General features: G+C 32.5%; 1 protein-coding gene across 4 annotated transcripts in view; it reads left to right on the top strand.

The window, feature by feature from the left end:
• Window positions 1-25,412, top strand: part of Ten-m (teneurin transmembrane protein Ten-m) — a 397,884-nt gene that overhangs the window by 371,371 nt on the left and 1,101 nt on the right. For 2 of the 4 annotated variants that reach the window (XM_071888423.1, XM_071888422.1), the window contains exons 3-13: window positions 11,657-11,866; window positions 11,940-12,212; window positions 12,274-12,426; window positions 12,490-12,782; window positions 12,843-13,059; window positions 13,511-13,705; window positions 17,476-17,719; window positions 18,220-18,729; window positions 20,476-20,502; window positions 20,579-20,798; window positions 20,853-25,368. In XM_071888423.1, the coding sequence (XP_071744524.1) occupies window positions 11,657-11,866; window positions 11,940-12,212; window positions 12,274-12,426; window positions 12,490-12,782; window positions 12,843-13,059; window positions 13,511-13,705; window positions 17,476-17,719; window positions 18,220-18,729; window positions 20,476-20,502; window positions 20,579-20,798; window positions 20,853-25,368 (6,858 nt within the window). Of the gene's footprint in view, window positions 1-2,087; window positions 2,500-11,656; window positions 11,867-11,939; window positions 12,213-12,273; window positions 12,427-12,489; window positions 12,783-12,842; window positions 13,060-13,510; window positions 13,706-17,475; window positions 17,720-18,219; window positions 18,730-20,475; window positions 20,503-20,578; window positions 20,799-20,852; window positions 25,369-25,412 lie in introns of those variants that run through there. The other 2 variants (XM_040713412.2, XM_040713413.2) reach the window with 2 other exon arrangements.

Genomic DNA, 25,412 nt, shown 5'->3' on the forward strand with positions numbered 1-25,412 from the left:
CCCCAAATTACACTTAAATTAGAAAATCCTTTAAAAAATTATAAATTGATCGATTTTATTTGCAGGTTAATAGAACTACAAGGTTCAACCATCCCGTAATCGGGCTTGCTAGAATTTTCATTCTGTTGTATTGTACCGACTACTGGGGAAGAAAAACAGATTTTAACAAAACAAGCCACGACTCATCTAATATGACGTCAATATTAAAAGCATGGTGGAAGTCAAAAATTAGTCGTACTCGTATTATAGCATAACCTTGTATTTCTTTTAACCTTGGGCCATATGGGAACCATATAAAGTATCAAAAATCAAATGAAAGATCTAAGCTATTGTTAACATTCTTGGGTATCTAAACTCTGTGTCGTGGCCATGAGAGGAAGGGGTATGTGGGGGGCCCTTGCCTTCCGAATCAATGTTTGTATCCCTCAACTGAAATATAAATGCAGCAAGACCACTAAGACTCCAGAATTATAACCACATTCTAAATTACTATAAATGTCAAAAAAATTATCTTTGCCATAGAAAAAATATATTTCTAAATTTTGGGCTTTATAAAAAAGGTTATTCAAAAAAAAAAAAAAATTAAAGTCACGACCTCAGCCTTCTTTTTGCATTATATGAAGGCTTGGTTGCAATAATGTGTCAGATTAGTCCAGAAATTTGAAAATAAAACCAACAATTGACCTAAATATATCCATGAAATATTGGGCTGTACGTATATATATATGTGTGTTGGGGTTCGGTTTAAAAACCCAAGACTCGTCTGAGATCGTTATGATTTTTAGTGTACCCAACTAATTTGGTTCTTTAAAGAAATTCGGGTTATATCGATCCCAAAGAAAAATTATCTATTGATCGATCCCTAAAAAGTTTGGCTTGGATTGATCTTACAAAAAAACCGTCTGGATCGGTCTCCTTTAAAATTAGTTTTAGAACAATTCTATAGATGAACTGTTGATGATGTCCGGTGTGTTACAAAATGGTGACCATCGACCTACAGTAACGTCCCATGATGTGAAATGTGTTCCATAAATCATATTTGTACAACTCAAAAAATCAGGAGAGTGGAAAAAAATTGATCCATAGATTCAGACCGAAAATATCAGTCTACGATTTGAAAATGATAAAATTTCGGTCTACTGTCTGAGATTGTAGTCTGGACAGAAATATTAGTTTAAATTGGGTAAGCAAAAATCACTTAAGACCGAACCAAAAAAATAAGTATTGGACCGAGTCTCAACACTAGTATATATGATATAAAAAAGGATTAAGGATTTTTTTATGTGAACGCACAACATATATTGTAATAGAGTTATTTTTTTTTAATGATTGTTATTTATTCAAGATTTTACGCTCTAAATCACGAAAAAATTATATTACTAATTTATCATATTTTAAATTGGTATATCATATACATTATTAAATATGCCTTTAAATATTTAATAACCATTCTCCCTCTTCTGTTTAATAAATTCATAGACAGTTTAGATTTGTACATAGTATTATTGACTTAAACATCATTTTACCCTCCATCGAGCTCGGAACAGTTATTATTATTAAATATCGTAGTACTATGAACAATTATTGCCTATGTTTGCTCTGTCTATGTATGAATATTTGCCAAGCAAAGGAATCATCAAAACTTTTTATTTTATTTTGTTTTAAAGTGAGAACTTTTTAGACAGAGAGTAAATAATAGTACTTCTAACTATTTGACGAAATACTTATTTATTTTTGTTGTAAAAATCAAGGGTTAAAAGATTCTCTTTATTTTTACGTGAGTTGAATAATTTAGAAATAAATATGTACATGGAACCTATATAAAACTTGTGAAATAAAATAAAGTTTTATTCTACTGCATACATTATATTAATATAATACGGACACATAGCTACCTCTACTACTTATTATTAACTGAAAGTTGAAACTACTTCTGTAGAGTTAGAAATAACTATTTTTAAAGAAAATCAAAAAAAAAAAAAAGAGGAAAAAATGGCGTACCCGCATCGTCCTCACTGCTCTCCTTTTGTTTCTTCTTCTTCTTCTTTTCTTACCGGGTTTTCATAAAAATCTACAAAATATCCCTCTAGTTGCTATTTGTCATTGAAAAGGTTATAAGCTAAATATTTTTGTTTCTTCACGGTTTTCATCCACCATTCTTTATATGACATACATATACATATAATACTTAAAATAGTTGTTGATGTGTGATAGATTGAGTGACTTACTTTGACAAAAAATTAATTGTTTTCACTGTACAAAAGAAAAATATTCCTCTATGTATAAGTACATCACAACTAGAGCCTCCTTACTCATTAATATCATTACTTTTTGTATGATGTAAAGTATCCTATTCAGTGTTAGTGTCTATCTGTGTGTGGACCTTCGTCATGTTCTACCTATAAATGGTGAAGATACGAAATAGTAAAAAGCGATACTTTTCGTCTCCTTGTTCGTCAATCATTATGAATTATTCGCGGAGTCGGAATCACTTGTTTGGTAAGATTTTATTACGTGGAAAGGATATGTATATATAAGTAGACTCTACGAGGGGGGGGGGAGATAATGAAGCAAGTAGGAATCTTAAAAGGCGGGGGGGGGATAGGGTCATTAAATATTTTATTACCTTAATCCATTACCTTTTTAAATCCCTTTATCATTATTATTATTTAACTGATGTCTCAGCAAATTATTTTCGTTTTATACTAATAAGAGTAAGAGTAATCAAGTGCTGAAGTTGCAATAATCTATGTTAGTAGTACTTGTAATTGCTGTAAAAGAGAAAAATAAAACATTGAAATGTGTCCTTATAATTGATGAAGTCAATTAGTTTTCCATCATTAATTATGTAATATATATGAGTAGTAGTATTCATTCTTTAATTAAAAAGTTAAATACATGATGGACTTCATTTCACGCGCGACAAGAAATCATTACAAGGAGAGAACAAAAATAAATAATCCCAAGAGTTTGTCTCTGTTTCTTCTACTAGTATTTAACTAGTTTCGTAATTACAAGGGGGCAATAAAGGACCAGGTCCCTTCCCAAACGATGCTTGTACATCTCCATCCCCAAACATAAATATAATTCAAATCTTATCCTAAACAAACTGCTGAATTGGGACCACAGTCTAAATTATTATTATACTTGATATTCGTTTATTTTTAAATGTGCCTTTTAGACCTGTGACTATTGAGGGGTCTAATAATAACCTAAATGTTAAAAAAATTGTAGTTCCATACAAGTTGTATATAAATATTTCAAATTTTGGCTTTTATAGAAGAAACTCATACAAGGATTTCAAAAATAATTAAATAAAAAGGTCGTTTTAAGTAGAAGAAAAGTCTTAGTCGAAATCCTCGTCCCCAGGATCGGTGATACAGAAAGGAAAGTAACTCATGGCGTGTTAACCGGAAAAATGTTATGTCAGTCGGATTTTTTGGGTTATTTATGTAGTTACATTTTAGAAATAGATAAAAATATTACTCATATTCTAAGAGAAGGACCCAAAAAAGGCTTGAATTTTTTCTAAAAAAAAGTTATTAAGAAAATAAAATGGAACATTATTTTCAAAAAAAAAAAAGTCATTCGATTAAAAATAATCAGCAATCATTATTTTTAGAAAACATTAAGGGGTCATATCTTTTTTTTTAAGTCACTTCATATTAATATCGGGAAAAATGAAATGTCAGTCAGAAACAAAAAAATTAAAAAACCCCCAAAAAAAACCTAAAACTGGCCCTGCTAGTCCCTCCTTGGCTATAAGCCTGGTTACAGGACTGTTAGTAACCAGTACTAGCATATATTACAACTTACAAGCAAACAGTGAGATGAGGAATTAACAGCAGACTACTTTTGATAATATAATAATTAAAATTCAATGTGTTGTTCGAAATAATATATTAATGGTGTAGTTTCGGACTTTTTTTTTCAAAATGAAAATTAATAATTGATAATAGCTGTGATACTCTGTGACACGTTTGATATTAGAAAGGTTAAGAGTGTTAGTTGTCATAAATTAATAGATTAAAATTTAATGTTATCATGAATTAATAGTAGATAATTAATTAATGGCGGATAGTATGATTAAATAAAACCTTTAATTGGACGTACAAATATACTAAGATGGCCGACTGACCCTCATTTTTTATATATTTTTTACATTTTAGCATCCAGATACTTTTTTTATGTAAATTCAGAAAATTTTCCAATTTCATACGGGGACTAAAGTTAAAAATATAAATGAAATTAAAAATGAAGAAATTTAAATACAAAAATAACCAAAGATCGAATATTTATCGAAAATAAATTTAAATGTACCAATTTGTATTCTTAAACTTAATAACTTCTCAATATTATACCCCTTTAAATCAATGCCAATGAGTCTTTTCTTTAAAAAATCAAAGTATGGTTACCCTAACTTATACAATCTGTACATTGTAGAATTTAAAATTTGTAAAAGGTGCTGTGACTTGGATTTTTCATAGGGGAGAGGAAATTTTTTTCTCATACTTTTGACCGAATGCTTTTTCTTCTAAAAATTCCAAATTTTACGGGTACAATTTTAGAAAAGGGGCATAATTTATCAAAATACTTTTTTAATCAGTAAAGACCAAAAGCCTTTTTGAAAAATTTAGATTGAAAAGGAAAATGTAAAATTTGACCGAATAAACTTTTTTTTCTTAGAAAAATTGAAGAAATTACAGTTAAATTTTTTTAGACACGGCTATAATATTTTAACCATTTCGACAAATCTGAAAACAAGCTTTTTGTCACCCCTCCCGCCCCATCCGAAATGTTCTTTTGGAAAATATGTTCACCCTAACATAAACTTATATGTAAATTGGACACGTAATAAACTAGGATTGTTCTTTAAAGAGTGTTAGGCATTTTGACATAATTTTTTTGTGTTTTATATATTTCTCAAAAATTTCCGCCCGTAATCACAGGCATGCTTATAAACAACATTTAATATTGTATTATATTTATATTTAGAATATACAAAATGAATTCTTGTTACAAAAAAAGTTGCAAAGATATCCATTAATAGACAAGTTATGAATTTAATATCCCCATTTACACTTTAGAAAAAATGATTTTCTAAATGTGACTAACTAACTCTGTAATGTATATACAATACATATGTATTATATGGATGTTGTTCTATTCATCGGAAGTGGTGTGTTGATTTTAATTGAGGGATTTATTGATTCCCCATTGAATATGTCTTGTTTATTTTCAAAGTGTGACTGAAGGCTACATTTCTGTATTTACTTAGATAAATAATACGCTTGTGTAATACTTGATTCGGATATATGCCTAATCAACAAATAAATATAGCTTTAAGTTCGAAGACTACTCAATGAATGACTCAGTAGATCAAATTGAAATAAAGATTTCTTAAGATTTCAACATACTTTCCATGATCGAATTATCCACTTATCATTTCTTAGATATGTGACTCGTCGGCACAAAAGCAAACTAGAATTATTTTTGTCAAAATTGAACGTATTTTTAGACAAGTTACCTATATGTTATTTTTAATACAAATTATACATAGGAATCTGCCGCAAATTGTACTTTAAGTATCCAAAAATCATTGTTGCAATAACAGAATGAAAGGATCCAATGGGGCTAAATTAATTTACATAATTCAAATGAAGGCTCTAAATTATATTTGAGCATCTCAGTTCATCCCATAAATTTGAGTACAATGTCTTTAAATAACCAAAAATGTTCATGAAATGTTAGGCTGTATTTATCTATACATTAAAGGAAATATGCAAGTATTTGATTCCTTGCCGATTGTAATTGTTCGCCCACCGACAAAGAGTAGAAAGGTCTATAATTTTAATGGTAGATTTATTTTAAAAGTAAGATATATTATATGAACAAAAAAAAGTTTGTAGAGGAAAAAGAATGCTGAATATAACACCAAGATTACCAACTTCAAACATGGAAGTGAAAAGATTATGCTTTGGAGGTGTTTCTCTGCTAAGGAGAAAGGACGATTTCACAGCATCAAAAGGAGTATGAACCGATAAATCTTGGGCGACAACCTCCTTCATTCAGGGGAGGGCACTGAAAATGGGTCGTGTATTGGTTATTCTAGCACGACAATGACCCAATTCATCGGGAGCGTCCGCAGGAGGAGGGACTGTAGTCTCCCAAAAAATTAAGGATCTTTTTATTCTTACTAGAACATTTTATATTTTAAATTTTTTTCCAAAAAATGTAATTGTCTGTCAATAGCACTAGGTTTTTGAATTTTTGTTTTACAAAATTTAATGTAATTTTCTAAGAAAATTACGTTTGAAATTTAATTTTAGAAATTTATTTCGAAAAAATTTCAATTTTTTTTCAGCAGCTCTGGATTTTTAAATTTTTTGAAACTAGCTTTAGATTTTTGAAATTTTTTTTTTTGAAATTTATTTTTTTAGATTTTTTTTTCGGAAAAATTCCAAAAACTAAGGTCCCCCAAAAAAAAAATAATGATATTAAAGTATATAATCCTGCAGACGCCCCTGTATTTACATCAAAAACAACAAAGAATTTGCTCTAGAACAAGCATATAAAGGTCATGGAGTGGCCTAGACCTTTTTCGGAACTCAATTCCATATCAACAAACTTACAAAATCGTGAAGAGATCAAATACTTATTTCATCCACTGGATATAATGTAAAAAAATTATTGGACATTTCTCCTTTTCTCTTATTTTTGTTTAATATTGTTTTTGTGTTGATGTAGCGCATATATCATATTCAATACGTTCTACACTTTGATTAATTGTAACTACAAGTATGTATCCATCCAAGAATGTTTGTACAATGTACAATCATCAACGTTACATGTGATGATCTCTTCTGAGGGGGAAAAATGGATATGCAAAATATGTCTATAATGGAGAAATTATTCTAAAAATATGCATATGACAAAGCTGTGGTCGGGTGGTTTATTTTTTGTTTCACTTTAGTTTCATATTTATTAATTAGAATTCCGAGTATGGTATAGTGCCTTTTCCATTATTGAGTATGTTACAGATGTTACATATTGGGTCTTACCTCTTTCTTCATCATTATTACTCAAATTATGTTTTTGTTCTAAATACCTGTTGAGTTAAAAGTACCTCAAGTGGTGGTGTATATATATAGCTCGTCAACTCAAAAACAAGCTATAATGGTTTTTTTTTCATATTTCTTTAATGGTGTGAATTATATTTGAATTCTTCGAAAAATTATCGTCAATTTCTATCAACAGGCTATTCTTATTAAGCGTTTTGGTGTACCAGAGACTTGCCTACGAGTAGCCAAAATTGATTATCACAAGCAAACTCATTTGAAATTTATAATGTCCAACATAATATTTATCATTTACTCTTTTTTTCAAAGACAAAAATTACACCATATATCGAGCATCCAAGGAATATTCCGTTTTTGCATTATCCTTATCACTCGAAATTCTTCATCTTATTTTATCCTTATAACTCGTACAATTTGCTCCTAAAAGTTACAACTTGTATAGACATATTATTTGAGCTTCTATATCACAGTTTAATATTCTTGAAGAATATTGTTTCTGTTTTAATTGAAATATATTTATTATTTTATATATAAAAAAAACAATGTTCCTTATCTTTTTGAGACATCAATTTTAACATAATAGTATTTAGTCCAGTAATTACTTACATAGCGCTTCGCCTTAGGACATTTCAACTTAATAAACTCTTATTTACAAAGTTATTACTACAAATTTACTGTCTACATTTTTACGGTGGAGTTTATTTAATAAATAGTTGAAAGGTTGCGCGAATACATATTATATATGTATTATCAAGATAGTTAATGTATGGATCTAGCAGTATGATGTATAAATGGGGTTGTAAATCCCAAGGATTGTTAGGCTTGCATGTTTGGGGTCTGTTTTTATTTTTATTTTCTAAACCTGTCATCCTTATTGTTAAATTATCCAGGAGGGGATATACAAGTATAAAGTGCATGTGATTAACACTGAGGATTAGTTGGGTAGTTATAAGTGTAAGTCCTCTTGGGACTCAGAGTAGAATTGAGGATTCAAAATGGGAGAACTCATACCTATGTCCTTACTTGATACGGAGTAAGTTGTGTGTGTGTGTGCTTTTTATATTGAATAAGTCATTGTATAAAGTATGTATCCCAGGACGATGATGTAAAACCACACACATATCTGCATAAAAAAAGAACAAAAAACAACTAACTCTCCACTTAGAGTGATTATGTGCATAACTTTACAAATTTAGAAAAGTATTTTTTTATTAAAATACTTTGTAAATAACTCTTATACCTACACAATTCATACATATGTAGAGTAGTGATACGAGTATGTCAGCATATGAATGCTAGCCTCATAAAAATGGTGAAGGAACGAAAAAACTAAACATAAAGTTGTTATAAAAAGTTAAAGTCGATTATTTATTCAAATAGTTGGTTGTTTGATTTTTAGATTACAGCTTTGTGAAAGCTGTACATATTTATTAGGATCAATGAATGTGTTTCTGATTTTTACATATGTGCCCCGTGAATACAAAAAACAACCTAGAATGTTTTATTCTCAAAATTGAGTCTGGATTAGATCCATTATTTGTATTCTTCGACGAATTATCCTCAATTTCCATATACAAATTATTCTTATCAACTCTTTGTGTTTTTCTCTTAAATTAGCCAAAAATGAAAAATAATAAACTTATTTTGAAAGGTTCTAAAATATCTTTAATTTATAGTTCCAGTATTTTCTATAAAAAGCCTGTAATTGATTCAAACAGGTCTAAATAATATGGGCTACATGTATTTTATATGAAATCTAAATAATTATATTGGGATTTGCTCCTTTTCTTGATTTTTGTTCAAGATTGTATTTATGTTGACGCAGCACATATTCATTATTTTAAATAAAGTTTGTTCTTTTCGTCATAATATTCATAAGGACGTCTGTCACTCAGCCACGAGTTGAGGACGAGGTACACGAAAGAAAGAAAGATATACATTGTACAATACAATAGTACATTTCGACAGTTTCCCTTTTCTCTTTACTTTTTTGATTTATTAATATTTGTAGTCACTGCACGTTTTTGGCATAATTTTTAAGGATTTTTTCTTCTTTATTTATTTATTCGGGATTGCTAATTTTATTTATTTATGGATCCTTGTGTGTGATTGGTTCGTATTGATATTTATAGCTCTTGTTAGTCATGCTTGTAGTGTGTATTTGTATATATTTTTCTCCTTGGATATACGTATACACTAGACTGTTCCGTTTTCGGGTTAATATATTTTCTTCCTCTGGACAAAGAATTTTTTTGGTGTTGACAATCAAAAAACTGACTTAAGGCCTCTCAAGTCATTTTGATTAGAACAAAATTGACTATTTTTAGGGCTTTTATAGCGTTTCAAATATGATGATGTGAGTAAAAAGTTGTACTTTTTATATTTTGTAGTATTCGGTTTATCAGGTAAAAGTATTCTGCACCTTGTTTTTGATAATTTAAATAGTATAAGATGTGATCAATAATAAGCGGTTTCCCTGTTCTATCATTCATAATTTTTTATCAGTTTTCTTCGATAACTATCACTTCAAATTCAGCTTAAATTTTGATAGTGGATGTGTTATGTTTGATAAAGCAGGTAACCCCCAAAACATTGAGCACATCTTAGATCCCTTAAATTTTTCAAATCAAGCAGCACAATATTTTCAACTGATAAATTAAAATAATAAAAACTATAAGTTTTTAGTCATATCATCATATTTGGAACCGGCATAAAAGGCTTGGAAATGGCCGGTTTCGACAAAAAATATAATTTAAGGAAAATTAAAGTGGTATGTATCACGTTAAAAAAGGGGATTAAGAGATCCTAAACTTTGACTATATCAGTTTTTGATTGTTCCTAGCAGGAAAAGTATTTTTGCAGAGGCATAAAATACTAACGCAAAAACGGGACAGTCCAATGTATATATGTATATATTTAGTAGTTTTTCGGGCCTATATGTGTAATGTAGAAATTGACATACTCTCTTCACATTTTTTAAAAAATAAAATAAAATTGTTTCATTTATTCTTGTAGTGCAGTAGTTGACTATAATAAATATTCTGCAAACGTTTGAGAGAATCTACAAATACATATAATATATGCTATATATTTTGTAGTAGCACCATAAATGCTCATTTAACCATGATATTAGATATGTTATAATATACATATATAGTATACAGATATGACAGGGGTCTGTGGAGCAATAAGGGGAGTACCTCCCCGTCTTCTAAAGAGAGCTTCAGTTCCTGATGAAGGAATTCATCACTTGTAATATTTATATATATAGGCTCGTAAATCTTAAGCATTTTTTAACACGCAAGTTATTTATTTGTTGGCAATATGAACTGTAATTGTTAATTTTATGAAGCTGTTATCATTATTATTTAATTTTAGAAGTGAGAAAATTTAAGGATAAATTGTAATCATGAGTGTGTGTGATCATGAATTATGGAATATAATGGTCATAATTTGTTTATTTGAGAGTAAGAAGTGTAAGTCCCTATTGGACTCAGATGATCAAAGACTTAGTAATTCTTGCCTTTGTCCTCACTTGATACAGAGTGATACTATTGTTGATTCCCTTCTTCTCTAATAGCTGAATGCAGATAATCTAATAAATGAAACATCATGACTGCTAAAGTCCTTTCCTCCAAACATTATTCAAATGTTTCCTTTTTAATTTTCGGTTACTACTTCTTTTTTAAACGCTTACGCTTAGCAGCTTTTATATGTATGCATACACTAAACTTTGAAGGCTTTCAGGTCATTTATGGCGTGGTACAGACAATTTTAAAGAAACAAAAATAAAGGTATTTTAAATGCAAAATAAGCCATTTTTATGCCTCATGTACAGTCTCAAATTTTATGCTATGAGTAAAAAATTGTACTTTTTTTCTCTTTTTTTTCTTCATTCGGTTAAAAATGTTGCGTACAATCTCTTTGATAATTTAATCAATGATATACAGTTTCCCTGTTTGTCAAACATAATTTTTCTCATTTTTGTTGAACAATTAACACTTCAACTAGGCTTAAATTTTGCAACGTAATGGTTGAAAAGGTATATGTGCAGGGGAAAAAATATTAGGATGAAAATTAGACAGTCTGATACTTAGTTATACACATGATGAGTAGTAGATATATATAGTATAGAAAACAAAGAAAAACTTTACTTACATAGTAAATAGTCCACATGATACCATCAGGCGTCCCTCATTTGGCTCAGAGGATCCCTATTTCGTTTTCTTTCGTTTTTCTTTAATCAAAAGAACCAACTGCTCTTTTCTTATGCAGTGATGACAGACAAGGGATGTCATCCTTTTATTTTAGCATAAGTGTAAGAAAAAAAAAGAGGAGACATCTTGGAAACAATAGGAATAACATATTTGTTGTTCATATGTAAGGAAAAAGTAAATAATCTTGCAGATAGATGAAGAGATAATATGTAGGGCAGGGGAAACGACAAAAATAAACTTTTTCTTCTTTAGCACGTCATATTCATCTGTTAACAAAAAAAAAAAAAAAAAAAAAAAAAAAAAAAAAAGCTCCTTAGTTCATTTTTTAATAAGTTTTTTTTATTTTCTATCCCTTTTCAGGCAGTGTCCTTGATACCGGAAACTCCTACACGAGTGGACGTCATGCCTCTCTCATGGCATCAAACTCTACGCAGTTACGCGAAGGATCTCTGACGGGTCAGAGGGTGAATTATTTAGATTCTGGCTACTCAGAGGAGGATCCTGATCAACAAGTTACTTCTTGTCTAATGAAAACACCCTCTGGAAATATTTTCATTCCTCCTTCGTCAAGTGAGTCTCTGGTTTATGTCCAATTGGCCCCTTTTTCATTCCTTGTTCACACATTATTTTTCATCATTTCTAGATAAACCAAAGAATGATTATCGATACACCTCCTCTCCTAGTCCGACAAAGGATAGCCTCAAAAATTCATCTTCCGATCGGGACACTTTACACTACGGAACGGGTGTTCCTGTTCTTCCTTGCCGAAACAACATGCGTAGGCCCTTAAATGGCTCTCTGAGTCCGAATGGGAGACTTCATAAAAGGATTCGGGGGTACTGTTCTTGGAGATGCACCGCAGTGTTCTTCATTATCCTTACACTTGCCTTAACTGCGGCGTTAATTTATATTACTGGTAACTATGATCTTTTAATCCTATAATAAGGTGTACTTATTTTAACTTGTTGTCTTTTCAGCCTCGAGCTTTTTACCAATTTCATATGAAAATGCCAAAGCATGTGCCGTTGTCGTTGAAGGAGATGAGAGTAATCGTGGGAATGAGCTTCAAGTGTCAAATCCCAAGATGGTGGGAGCAATGAAGGCAGAAAAGTCATCAATACTCTCTGAAAGTAAGTTACTCATGGTCCATCGTCTACCATCGTCTAACTCTTTATCTTGCACATTCTATATAGGTTTATCCTCAGATCAGTCTCGACCTCGGAATTTGCCTCCTGACGGAACCACTTTCAAGCAAATCAATGTCAATGAAAGATACTCACATTCTATATCGCCTTATGGATACTTGAATCTGCAATTTTATCGAAAAAATGATGGTTATGTTAGTTTTGAGCTCTCTATCCCTCGAGGGTCCTCACTTGGACTCTATGCTCGAAGAAACGCTCTTCCAACTCATACACATTACGATATTATGGAGGTTGTAACTGGTTTTACAGAAGATAATAGACGAAACACGCGTGCCGTCAAGGTAGTCCCACATTTTTAGGTCTCAAATAATGACATTACACATCCACACTTTCATTTCTAGAGATCTATTGTGAAGAAATTAAGCTTCTACTTAGTGGAAGGTCATTGGTTTGTTTCCATTTACAATGATGATGGAGACGAACAAACGGTGGACTTTATTAATTCTCCTTCCAAAGAAATGACGGATGGTTGTCCTCTGGGTTGTAATGGCCATGGCGAGTGTGTTCTTGGGCGATGTCAATGTGAGGCTGGATTTGATGGAATGGATTGTAGTCAAAGTAAGTAGTCTATTGTTTTATAGACAATGGTGGGAAAATCATCAATATGTTCTATAAAAAAAGGAGCAGCGTATGCCAATTATAATTTAGTTAGATATAACCATTAACTTTTTATGTATTTATGCATATTTTATATATTATAATCAATATATGGGTGAGCTTTCAAGGAGTTTTTATTCAACAAAAAAAATGAAAGGCAGAAAAGAAGTGACATAAAGAAGGGTTCTTAATTAAATTTAATTTTTTGGCATGTTTCATTTTTTTTCTATTCATACAAATTGAATTAAGAAAATGATATTTTTAGAACGGAATTATATTTTATATTCATACGTTCTTTCATTTATAATTTCTTCCTCCTACCCTCTCTTCCATTCAATTCCACTATTTGATATATAACAACAAAATCATTAGAATGTATAATGCTTTCATTTTTGTTTTGTTTATTTTCTAGGCGTTTGCCCCATGCTTTGTAGTGGACAAGGAGACTACATAAACGGTGAATGTGTGTGTCATCCGGGATGGAAAGGAAAGGAATGTTCACTCCGTCATGAAGAATGTCTTGTGCCGGATTGTAGTGGACATGGACAATGTAAAGATGGTTCCTGTATCTGTATGATTGGCTATACTGGAGAGTTTTGTGAAAAAGGTAGGAAAGCATCTCCATATCGATATTTAGTATAATCCTCTTACACTTGGATATACATATTGTTAAAAATTATATGCCCAATTTTTTTTTTATCACAAAAGTTGTCCCTGTTAAAGTGACCTCAAACTCGGGTATGATTACTATTTTATCCATTTAATATCTTCCCTATCTCCATAATTAAAACTCTCTTATTTTCATCCAAGAAATTGTTATTTTTCCGGCATTGGATAATACTTATAATATCCTTCATGTCTTTTCAAGCATATTTGATGAGATAAAGGGCAACTAGCCAATTGATCTTTTTAGCAAGGTTTTTAACCGAGTTGGAAAATGATGATGCTTTAATTTCGTGAATTATTCTAGTACAAACTGCATATTTGTATAATATATAATGTTAGGAGTAACATTTTTATCCATGTAACAATGGTATCACTATACGGGAGTAATACAGTATCTATACATGTTATACATATATCCTAACTCAGTGGTTTTAAACTTTTCACATTGCGTACCACATGAAAAAAATAAAAAGCTCATCATATACCATCATTATTTAAAACATATGGAATTTGTCAATTTTACACTTGATATTATGCAAAATTTTGGATTACCTTTTTTTATAATATGTAGACATCTTTAAAAAAAATTACAAGCATGTCTGTCTAAGTCTATACACATAGGAATATTCTTCTGTTTTTTTTTAGTGTACTTTTATCTGAAAAAATATTTATACCGTGTGGAATAGGGTTTTAAACAATAAAGCAATTGTCATGGGCTCTACCTTGTAAGTGAACTTCTTGCAGCCACTTTTAATGAAGTTATAATCCAAGTTGGATCAAGCGCCGATGATTGGACTTCAGAAATAATACCTTTCAAAAGCCAAAGAAATAAATGACAGTTCTGGGATGTATAGGGCATCTTTGGCTTTTTACTAAGCTTGTTAATTAGCAATTTGAACCTTTCAGTTCTTTCTACAATCAATGCCCTTCATGTCCTATCCTTAGAGTCATTTTGTACACATTTATTTCAGGATCTTTTTTCATGAGACGGTTAATGATTTTCCAGTTTAAAAAAACTCCCTATTTAACCCTTTGGCAGTAGCCTTATCCTCTTTTATAGTATATTCGACTCCGGTCACCTTCTCCTATAACATTTTGCCCTAATTTTTTTGGATTCCTAAATGTCCCATGTATGATTGTCCAATAAATTTTTACTCTAGAACAGTTCAGATCAGAAGATATTGCACACGGATAGGATTCAAAGCTTATATTGCTACTATCGTAAAGTGGGCAAAATGTAGTAAAATTTCTGCAGATGACTTTTAAGTTCCTTATTTTGGCACTGCCTGAGATACACATCAATCAAAGGAACATGAAAGAAAAAAACAGCAAATATTAATCTGTCTCGCCTTAGACCAGGGATTCTTAACAGGTGGCATGGGAGCACATTTTATACGGTCTGCGATAATTATTAATCGCAGTTATAAAACTAAGATAAAAAAGTAAAAAAAACATTTACAAAAATATGCGTCATTTGCTTGAATTTATGCATTTGATGCCTAAATTGTGAGTTTATAGTAAAACTGACATGTATTACCCAATAATCTTGGGAGAGGTTGAATCAATTGCCACCAATTGTTTCTACTGGTGCTAGGTAATATCCTCTCATGAAAATCTGGTGTATTTTTTAACTAGCACGCTTTTTTTGGATTTGGTTACCTGAAGAATGAAATTTCTTTTTCCTAGCAATTGTGATTATTATTTAATTCCGGAGTAGTGAACATCCTATCCTAAATAGATACAATTATATTCAAAACCTGATTGAACATTCGTGTGTGCTCATAAAAGACGGAGCTTAACATTTAGGTTTTATTTTGGAGTTAAGTAAGTTTAGTAAGTCATTGGGGGGGGGTTGCCGAGTATGGATCAACATCGGAGTAATTATAGCAAATGTCCTTGTTTATATCCTTCATGCCTTATTACACCCAGCTGATTGTAACTGATATAATGAAGCGTCATCGCCATTATTCTTTCTCTCCTCCAAAACATTCCTTAAATTGTCAGGGTTACAATATTGATTTTTAATTTATTTTTTTAACATGCCTATCCTCCTTTTTTTCGTCACACGCCTTAACATCAACATTACATCCACGCTAAATGATTCTCTAGTTAAGTTGATCAAAAGACAAATTTTACTGTTCCCTGGGCTTCTCCTATATTTATGAAGAATGCGAGTGTTATAAAATTTAATCCATTGACATAATTATTGAGTTCTTTAAAACTTCATTAGCTGGGCCTTAATATGAATGAATGGCGACTCCTCTAGCAGAGTTTTCCTTCTTCTGCCATGCTTTGTTCTTTTAATGTCTCACACAGGTTCCAGAATGCGGAGGTTATCATTACTTATATTTTGGTATATAGAAGGATATTCGAAAATAGCTTTAAATTTAATTTTAAAGGCAATGTTTCATTAGTGTGGCCTCTTAATCTCATATTGGCCAACGCCCAAAAACTGATGAGACCCCGGCCTCAGAAGGAGACGCCTGTATTTGTTGACTTTTTTAAAAATTTAAAGACCATTTTTTTAAATAAACTCAACCCTCCACTTACCACAGTTTGAGAACCACTGTCCTAACTCATCACGTTGTTATATGTAATGTATCTACATCACTATCTTTTGTATAATATACATATACAATGTACATACATAATATTTATGAAGATCGAAAATGTCTTTTTAAAGTTTTCTTAAGGGAGTAAATAGAATAATAGCCGCAGAAAGAAGAATAAAAGATCAAATATGTATTTAAAATTGTAATATAAAAACTTTTTTAATACCGTACACGCATAAGATATGGCATGTATGTATTAAAAATTTATAAACACACTGACACACATAAGGGGTTGTTTCACTATTTACCAAATTTGTCTTTTATGTACAATGTACATAGGGATAGTTGATAGTATAGTGATGTGAAAATTTTCTAACTCCTGTTGAGTAATCATTTGAATAAATATATTAGTTGGTTACCTGCAGGATATTGGTTCTCTAATTAACTATTTATCCCTATTTTGAAAACTCAAATATAGTCAGCAGTAAGGAGGAAGGTAGTTTTTATAGTGATTTCTCTCTCTCATCAGATATGTCGTCTATCAAAGTTTCCAACAAACACTTTTCTTTTTGATTTACAATCACGTGAATTTAGATAATTTTCCCATCCCCTAAGAATGTAAATCACTTCTAAAAATATGAATCTAGACAAACCCGAGAACTTATGTAGTTGCAACCTATACAGAGTCTTTTATATTCCAAAGCTGTTATCATTATTCTTTCATTCTTCCATAATCTCATAGATGATACAAAGTTTCATTCCAAGGAAGGATTTGTTGGAGAGTCATAAAATTAAGTCCTTCTTCTACTCTAAGAGTATTAAAGTCGAAAAAAGTTGGGAATTTTGGATTATCCACACAATGACTTTAAAAAGATTGAATAAAGGCCGTTTGAATAAATAAAATTATTCATTTTATTTAAAAAAATACTTTTTAGAAAAGGATAAAAATATTTCTAAAAAACCGACATTAAACTAAATATCGACACAGTCTTGGAAAGGTAGCAGGGAGCCTCCACTTTTCTTAAACAGAAAACTTTTTTTAGTTAACTTTTTTTTTATTTGCTGTTCATGTTAATTTTACAAGGCACTTTAGACTTTTATGTTAATTCATTTTCTCAATATCTGAATATTTATTATTATTGCCAATATTAATTTTCAGTGGATTGTCCGGATCCAAATTGCGGAGGCCATGGTTTTTGTGTGAGTGGAACCTGCATTTGTAAAAAGGGATGGCGAGGAGGAGGCTGCAATGAGTTGGACGATGATGCTCGGCAATGTCTCCCTGATTGTTCCTCACATGGTAGATTTGATATTGATTCACAGAAATGTGTTTGTGCTTCTGGATGGACAGGAGAGGATTGCTCACTACGTGTTTGTGGGCTCGACTGTGGGACACATGGACGGTAAATATCCATAAACCTTTCATTTGTCAACTCAAAAACAATCTTGAACAAAGTTATGAAAATAAGAAATATCAAATTCATTTTTTACTTCAAAATTATAAACGACCCCATATTTTATTGACATATTATTTCGATCAATTATAAGCTTTATATTCAAATTCATGGGATGAGTTGAGATATTCAAGAATGATAACTATAGCTTAAACCCTTAGTTAGATTCATAAGACTTTAACTCAAATATGGGATTTTAAATATAAACTATGATTATTTTTTTTAAAGTGTATACGAATTTTTCTTTACAAGTTCAAGTGCAATTTACAGCGTATCTGAAGGATGAATCAGAATGTTCAATATATAGAAATGGAAGATAATTAGTTGTTTACTGTAAATGTAATCCAGACTCTTGTTTGAGAAAAAATATTCTCGATTGTTTTTGTATTTATGGATCGCATTTTCTCTAACAGTTACATACATTCTAATTGTACAACATTTATACGTAGATGTGAGGACACAAAATGTGTTTGTGATTCTGGATGGAAAGGGCTTCGTTGTCAAGATAAGGACTGTGATCCCCGTTGCTCACTCCACGGTCAATGTAAAAACGGAACCTGCCTTTGTGTGACGGGATGGAATGGCGTGCATTGCACACTTCAGGGCTGTCCTGACGAATGTTCCAGTCATGGAAACTGCAAAGCGAATTTGAAAGGGGAATGGTCATGTGATTGTGAAGAGGCTTGGGACGGAAAAAATTGTGGTATTCAACTGGAAAGACGATGCAATGATGGACTGGATAATGATCAAGATGGACTTCTGGATTGTCAGGATCCAGAGTGTTGTGAGAGTCGAGAGTGTTTTGAGTCTACGCTTTGTGCAACTGTTTCAAGACCCATTGATATTTTGCTTCAAAGACAGCCTCCAGCAGCAACGGCTTCCTTCTTTCAAAAGATGAAGTTCATCATTGAGGAAGGATCCTTACAGCGCTATGTCAAGAATTCGGCTTTTAATGAAAGGTAAAGGAAATATCTATCAACTAGTATTGAGACTCAGTCCATGACTAATTTTTTCTCCAGATGGTCTTATTATATATTTTGGCCCAGTCCGTAATATTAGACTTTTGACCGAAATTTAATTGTTTCCAAATAGTCTACTGATTTTTTAGGTCTTAATAGACAAACCAATTTTCTCCCCTATCCCGATCTATGAGTTGTATAAATATGATTTAGGCAACATATTTCACGTAGTATGAAGTTATCGTGCCGATGTTCACTATTTTGAAACACTTCTGACGTCATCAATTATTCATCTATAGAAATGTTATCGATTTAATTTTGACTGAGACCGATCCAGACTGATTTTTTCTTTGGACCGATCTAGACCAAATCTTTAATTGAGAATGATCCAAACTGAAGTTTTTTAAAGGAATATATTTGTTCGACCCACTAAAAGTCATAACGTGCTCTCAGATCAGTCTAAGATTTTCATACTGAAACTTAAAACTATTAGGTACCTTCTTCATTAACAAATTCAAGGTGAAATAAATTTTTCTTAATCTATGTTAGATAATGTACGAGGTGTGTTCAAAAAGTAACGTGACTTTCCAAAATTCGCTGGCAACGTAAATATGGTATGCTCGATTTTTTTCTTTTAGTACACTCCCCACGAACATATATTTACTGTTTCAGCTATATAATATGCTTAGTTGGTTTTTGAGAGGCATAACGGTTGTTACTATTTTGTGTGTTCGGCGATTTTTGCTATTGAAGAGCATGAATCAAAGAACTTGCATCAAATTAGGTATAAAAAATGAAATTTAGTGCTCCGAAACATTTATAATGCTGACAGTGGTATACGGTGAAACTACTCTGGGTAAATCAAAATATTTACAAGTGGTACAAACTCTTCCAAGATGGGTGGGAAGATGCCAATGATGATGACGAATCACGAAGTTGTTGAGGATATTGACATATTGTGTTTTTGAACGTTTTGGCGAAGTTTGTTCCGAAACTGCTTATATTTCACCAAAAGAATCATTTCATTTTTGGCCAAAAAAAGAAACACAATCATGCCTCAGCCACCATATTCACCGGATTTGGCCTCATTTGACTTTTTCTTGTTCCCAAAACTGAAGAGACCCATGGAAGGACGGTGATTTGTTGATTGAGAAGATAAAAACTGCATCGCTAGAAGAGCTCAAGGCTATACAAAAAAGTGCTTTGAGGGTTAGAAAAAGCGTTGGCGTAAGTGCATTGTATCTGAGGGGGATTACTTTGAAGGGAGAACCTAAATATTAATGAATAAATAAATATTTTTTTCCTAAAAAATACAGACACCTTACTTTCTGAGCACACCTCGTAAGTCGTATGTTATATCAGAACGATGATATCGAGATAATAATACACAAAATGGGGGCTGAATGTGTCATAGTATCCTACATATTTCATTATCCCGCCCCTTTTATTGTATGGTGATGCATTATTGCTTAACCCAGTTTCGTTGTTGTTGTTGTTTTTTTGTAAGATTTTTCCTTTAAAATAACTATATAACAAACACTCCCAACATCACTTTTATTAATGGAATTTCTTTTTTTGTAAAAAAAAAAAAGAAATACACTAGGATGATATATATATACATAATACAGACCTAAAAACTCCTTAAAGGTGTTGTTATCTCTAAAGTATGTGTATTACTTTATGGTCTTTCAAAAAATGTTACTCATTTTCTCCCATAATTATTTAATTTCATGCTGCTGCTTTTAGCTCATTTTGGAAATATTTCAATCAAAGGTATTTTCCTATTTATAAATAAAACATTATATTTCTATTTTATTTGCTTATTTATAAATGATTTATTATTCTATAGCCGAGCTGCTGTTCTAAGAGGAAGAGTCGTGGCGCCCTCAGGCCGAGGATTAGTAGGAGTTCGTGTTACGCATGATGATTTGCATACAGAAGGATATACGATGACACAAAAGGATGGATGGTTCGATTTCATGGTGAATGGCGGAGGAGCTGTAAAACTCAAATTCGGAAAACCCCCATTTCCACCCCAAACGCGTACATTGTTTGCTCCATGGAATGAGGTAATATCTTTGTTCTTCTTATTTTTAATTCTCACAAAAAAAAAATTCTCACAGGTCATAGTTATTGAGGATGTCGTTATGAGTCTTGGTTTAAAGGAAAAAAATAGTCTTCAAAACAGTATTTTGTTGTATCCAAAACCACAGATGGCAGCATCCTCTGCATTCAGCTCAACTTGTCCCAGTCATGACTATGAAACAATGAAGCCCATTGTTATGACTTCATGGAAATTGTCTTCTCAGTCCGGATCATCTACTCAATCTTCTCTCATTGCGGAATCTCGGGTTCTTCAAGAATCCCTACTAATAACTAATACACAAGTGCGGCTTATACATCGTTCATCCCGTGCTCGTGGTTATTTGAGCACCATTCAGCTTCAACTAACGCCTTCAACTTCCATTACAAAAAGTCTGAAACAAATATTTCTGAGAATCACAATTGAAGGAGTTCTTTTTGAAAAAATATTCGAGGCAGATCCTAATTTAAAATATACATATTCGTGGCAAAGGCTAAATGTATATCGCCAAAGAGTTTTTGGCACGACAACAGCAGTAGTTAAGGTTGGATATTCCTATATTGATTGTGATCAAGTTATTTGGAACACACAAACCACAAAAATATCTGGACAGGATTTGACTGTATCTGACATTGGTGGCTGGGATTTAGATATTCATCATCGTTACAATCCTGAAGAAGGAATTTTATATCGTGGAGATGGATCAAATGTATATCTGAAGGGACGGCCCAGACTTATTTTTACTGTAATGGGAAGTAATAACAGGAGAGGCGTAGATTGCAGCAGTGGTTGTGATTACACTCCTGCCTCTAAACAAAATTTACTTTCCCCTGTAAGCATTGTTACTGGACATGATGGATCTATTTTTGTCGGGGATTTTGATTATATTCGAAGAATTAAGCCTGATGGAACAGCCTCTGTTTTATTGAAATTAAATTATACTCGAGTTGAATATCGTTATCATATGGCTGTTCATCCAAGAGATGGTTCCTTGTATCTGTCTGACCCTGAATCTTACCAAATTATTCATATATCTAATGAAGATAATTCAGAATGGGTCTCAGTGATTGGTTCTGGAAACCGGTGTTTACCTGGAGATAGAAGTAATTGTGGAGATTATGATACTGCTAAAAATGCAAGGTTATCTTATCCAAAAGGTTTAGCAATATCTGCCGAGGGAAAAATTTACTTTGCTGATGGCTCCAATATAAGAGTTGTGGATGAGAAAGGCAATATTTCGACGGTAATTGGATCTCATAAACATCGTACACATTGGAAGCCTCTTCCCTGTGAAGGAACAATATCAATGGAAGATGTAGTTTTGAGATGGCCAACTGCCTTGGCAATAAATCCATTGGATAACACTCTGTATTTCATAGATGATAACATGGTTATGAAGATAACTTCAGACGGTCGGCTCCAAATTGTGGCCGGAAGGCCATTACATTGTCACAGACCACAAGGGGAAATTCTCAATAATTTTGCATCTCACACAACACTAGTTTCTCCTCAGAGCATTACATTTGGACCTCAAGGAGAAATGTATGTAGCTGAGAGCGATTCTCGAAGAACAAATAGAATCTCTGTTGTTGGAACGGATGGTAGAATTAATTCATTTGCTGGAAAGGACTCTAAATGTAATTGTCTAGAAAAAACATGCGACTGTTTCAGTGAAGACAATCATTTAGCTCTTGAGACTATATTTGGTTCAATTAGTTCTATTGCTGCTGGGCCGGATGATACTCTTTATGTAGCTGATCAAAGTAATGAGAGACTTCGCAAAATTCAAACATCAATACCTTCAATGACTCTGGCAAAAGAATATGAAGTATATTCTCCGACAACACAAGAGCTTTATATATTCAACCGATTCGGTCTTCACACGGCCACAAAGTACATACCAACTAAGGAGACACTTTTTAAATTTTCTTACTCCGTAAGCACAAGTAATGGCAAATTAGTTGGGATTACAGATGCAAATGGAGGGAAGATCACGATTCTTAGAGATTACTCGGGAAAAGTTAATGCTATTGAAAATCCCATGAGACAAAAATTAAATGTTCGACTCGATAGAAAACAAATGATGACTTCCCTTGAGTACCCAGATAGTTACTCAGTTAGCTTTTCATATTATCGATCTAAAGAACTGATTTATTCTAGAAGGGATACGGATGGAAATAGTTTTGTATACGAGTATAACTCAGATGGCCGATTAACAACTGTTGTAACCCCAACTGGAGAAGTTCTCAGATTATCTGCTGATTTGAACATTCAAGGAGCATTGGTGAATATATCTCGTGGAAAAGAAGTCACTAGAGTTCTGATGCAACCCAATTCTATCCTTGATAAATCCATTGGACATGAAAAAGAAAGAATTAAAATGGACTCTGATAATAGCTTGTCCATTGACTCTAAATGGGGTCATAGATTTTCCATTAAAACGGCACCATATGCTCTTTTGAATGACGACAATGGCCTTGCAGAGAGCTTCCCTATTCCTTATTTGGAAAAAACAGACATTGGACGTGATACCATTAATAAATTGGAATGGAATTACTTCAATAAAGGCTCTAAAATGGGCAAAAGTCTTGATGTGAACGGACGTCGGTTACTCTCTATTGAAATGACTAAAGATGGAACCTCAAGCCAAACTATTAGCGTGGAGTCAACAGCCTCTTCCATTTTAAATATTTCTAAAGGTCCTTGGGGCTCTATAAAAATAGATCCCTCTCCTAGTGGTGGTTTTGCACCTTTGACTTTAGAGACTCATAGATTAGGACTACCCAAGTTATGGAAATGGGGTGATATTTCAATAGAATATGAATATGACCATATGAACCGACTTTCAAAAATTAAACATCCCTCTTCTTTGAATGGAATAACGAGCTACTCTGAATACTTTTATCCTGATGATAAAACCAATGAGCCTTCAAAAATAACCATTCCCACAGGAGGAGGATTTCTCTTGAATCGGGATGATCATGGTGCACTTAAGTCTATCACTACTCCTCGAGGTCACATCCATGGTTTCAGTCGTCAACATTCTCTAGGATACAGAAGGTTTTTGTATCAAGCACCTTGGAGTAGAGAAGCTTATGAGTCGCAATATGATCAAAGTGGTAGATTAATTGCAAGAGTGTATCCTAAGGAAAGCATAAAAATTGTTTATGCTTATGATGAAGCTCGACAGCTCAGATCTATATTGGCGGGAACAACTTCAGTCAACTATCACTACTACGCTGGTTCTGCTCTTGTCAAAAGTGTTGAGGTCCTTGATGAGGCACTCGAATACCAGAGTAAAACAGAATTGAAATATCATTTGGGACTTTTAAAAGAGATTCATACTCGTTACAGTGGACATACTGCCATGTTTGACGATATTTATCTTAAGTATCAGTATGATGGAAGTGGAAGGGTTTCAACCATTTTTACGGAGATCGGGTCATCAGAGGGAAACAAGGACGAAGAGAAATTACAAAACTTCAAATACGACCTAAAAATTGGTATATTGTTAGGGATTGGAAATTATAGAATTCGTCATGATTCGTTCCGTAAGGTGGAAATGACGGATTTGAATAAAAACTTTGTTCGTATAAAGAGCTACGATGAGCATAAACGTCTAACTGGAATATCTGTCATTATTAAAGGCTACGAAAGGTTCATCTATAATGCAGAGTATGATACTGCTTCTCAAATCATATCTGAAACCGTCAGCCTTCCTAAAAATCGAAAAGAGGAAGTCAAAACCTTTGTTTATAACTTTAATGGTCAATTGTCTAAAGCTATCGGAGTCGACTCATGGATATACACCCATGATATCAATGGAAATTTGGTATCATTTGATGAAAACAGTAAGAAAGTATCTATGGCCTATGATTCCGGAGATCGTGCTGTACAATTCGGTGATCTCGAATTTGTAAGTTATGATGAAAGAGGCTACATTGTAAGACGTGGAGAACAACGTTTCACATACAATGGTCTTGGACAAATGATGATGGCTATCGAGCCTGGTAGATTTTCTGTTCAATTTGTGTATGATGATGCTGGGCGTTTAATATCCAAGAGGGATCACAGAAACAATATTGTACAATATATTTATTCAGATCCACATCGTGTTAATTTAGTAACTCACGTCCATTACCCCAAGGCATCAAGGACCTATCTTCTAATTTACGACGAAAATAATTTATTAGTATCGATGGAAACACCTGATATCACTTACTACATTGGGTCAGATAGCCGAGGCTCCCCCATCTATGTCTTTGACTCCTCTGGAAAATTAGTCAAAGAAATCAGTCGATCTCCATTTGGAAAGATACAACATGATTCAGACATCACTTTAGATCTACACGTCGATTTCTCTGGGGGCCTCGTAGATCAATACACTAAACTTGTACACTTTGGTTCGAGAGTGTATGATCCTTTATTAGGACAGTGGATGACTCCTAATTGGGAAAAAATTGGACAAAATATGCATTCACCCTTTCAGATTTTTGTATATCGTTTCAGGAATAATGATCCAATTAATGGGGATCAAAATCTTCCTTTAATGACAGGTTAGTTATTATTTTGATTATTTAATTTATTAAACATACTTAAT

Source organism: Lepeophtheirus salmonis, chromosome 5, assembly GCF_016086655.4.
Source record: "Lepeophtheirus salmonis chromosome 5, UVic_Lsal_1.4, whole genome shotgun sequence".
Classification (NCBI taxonomy): Eukaryota; Metazoa; Arthropoda; class Copepoda; order Siphonostomatoida; family Caligidae; genus Lepeophtheirus; species Lepeophtheirus salmonis.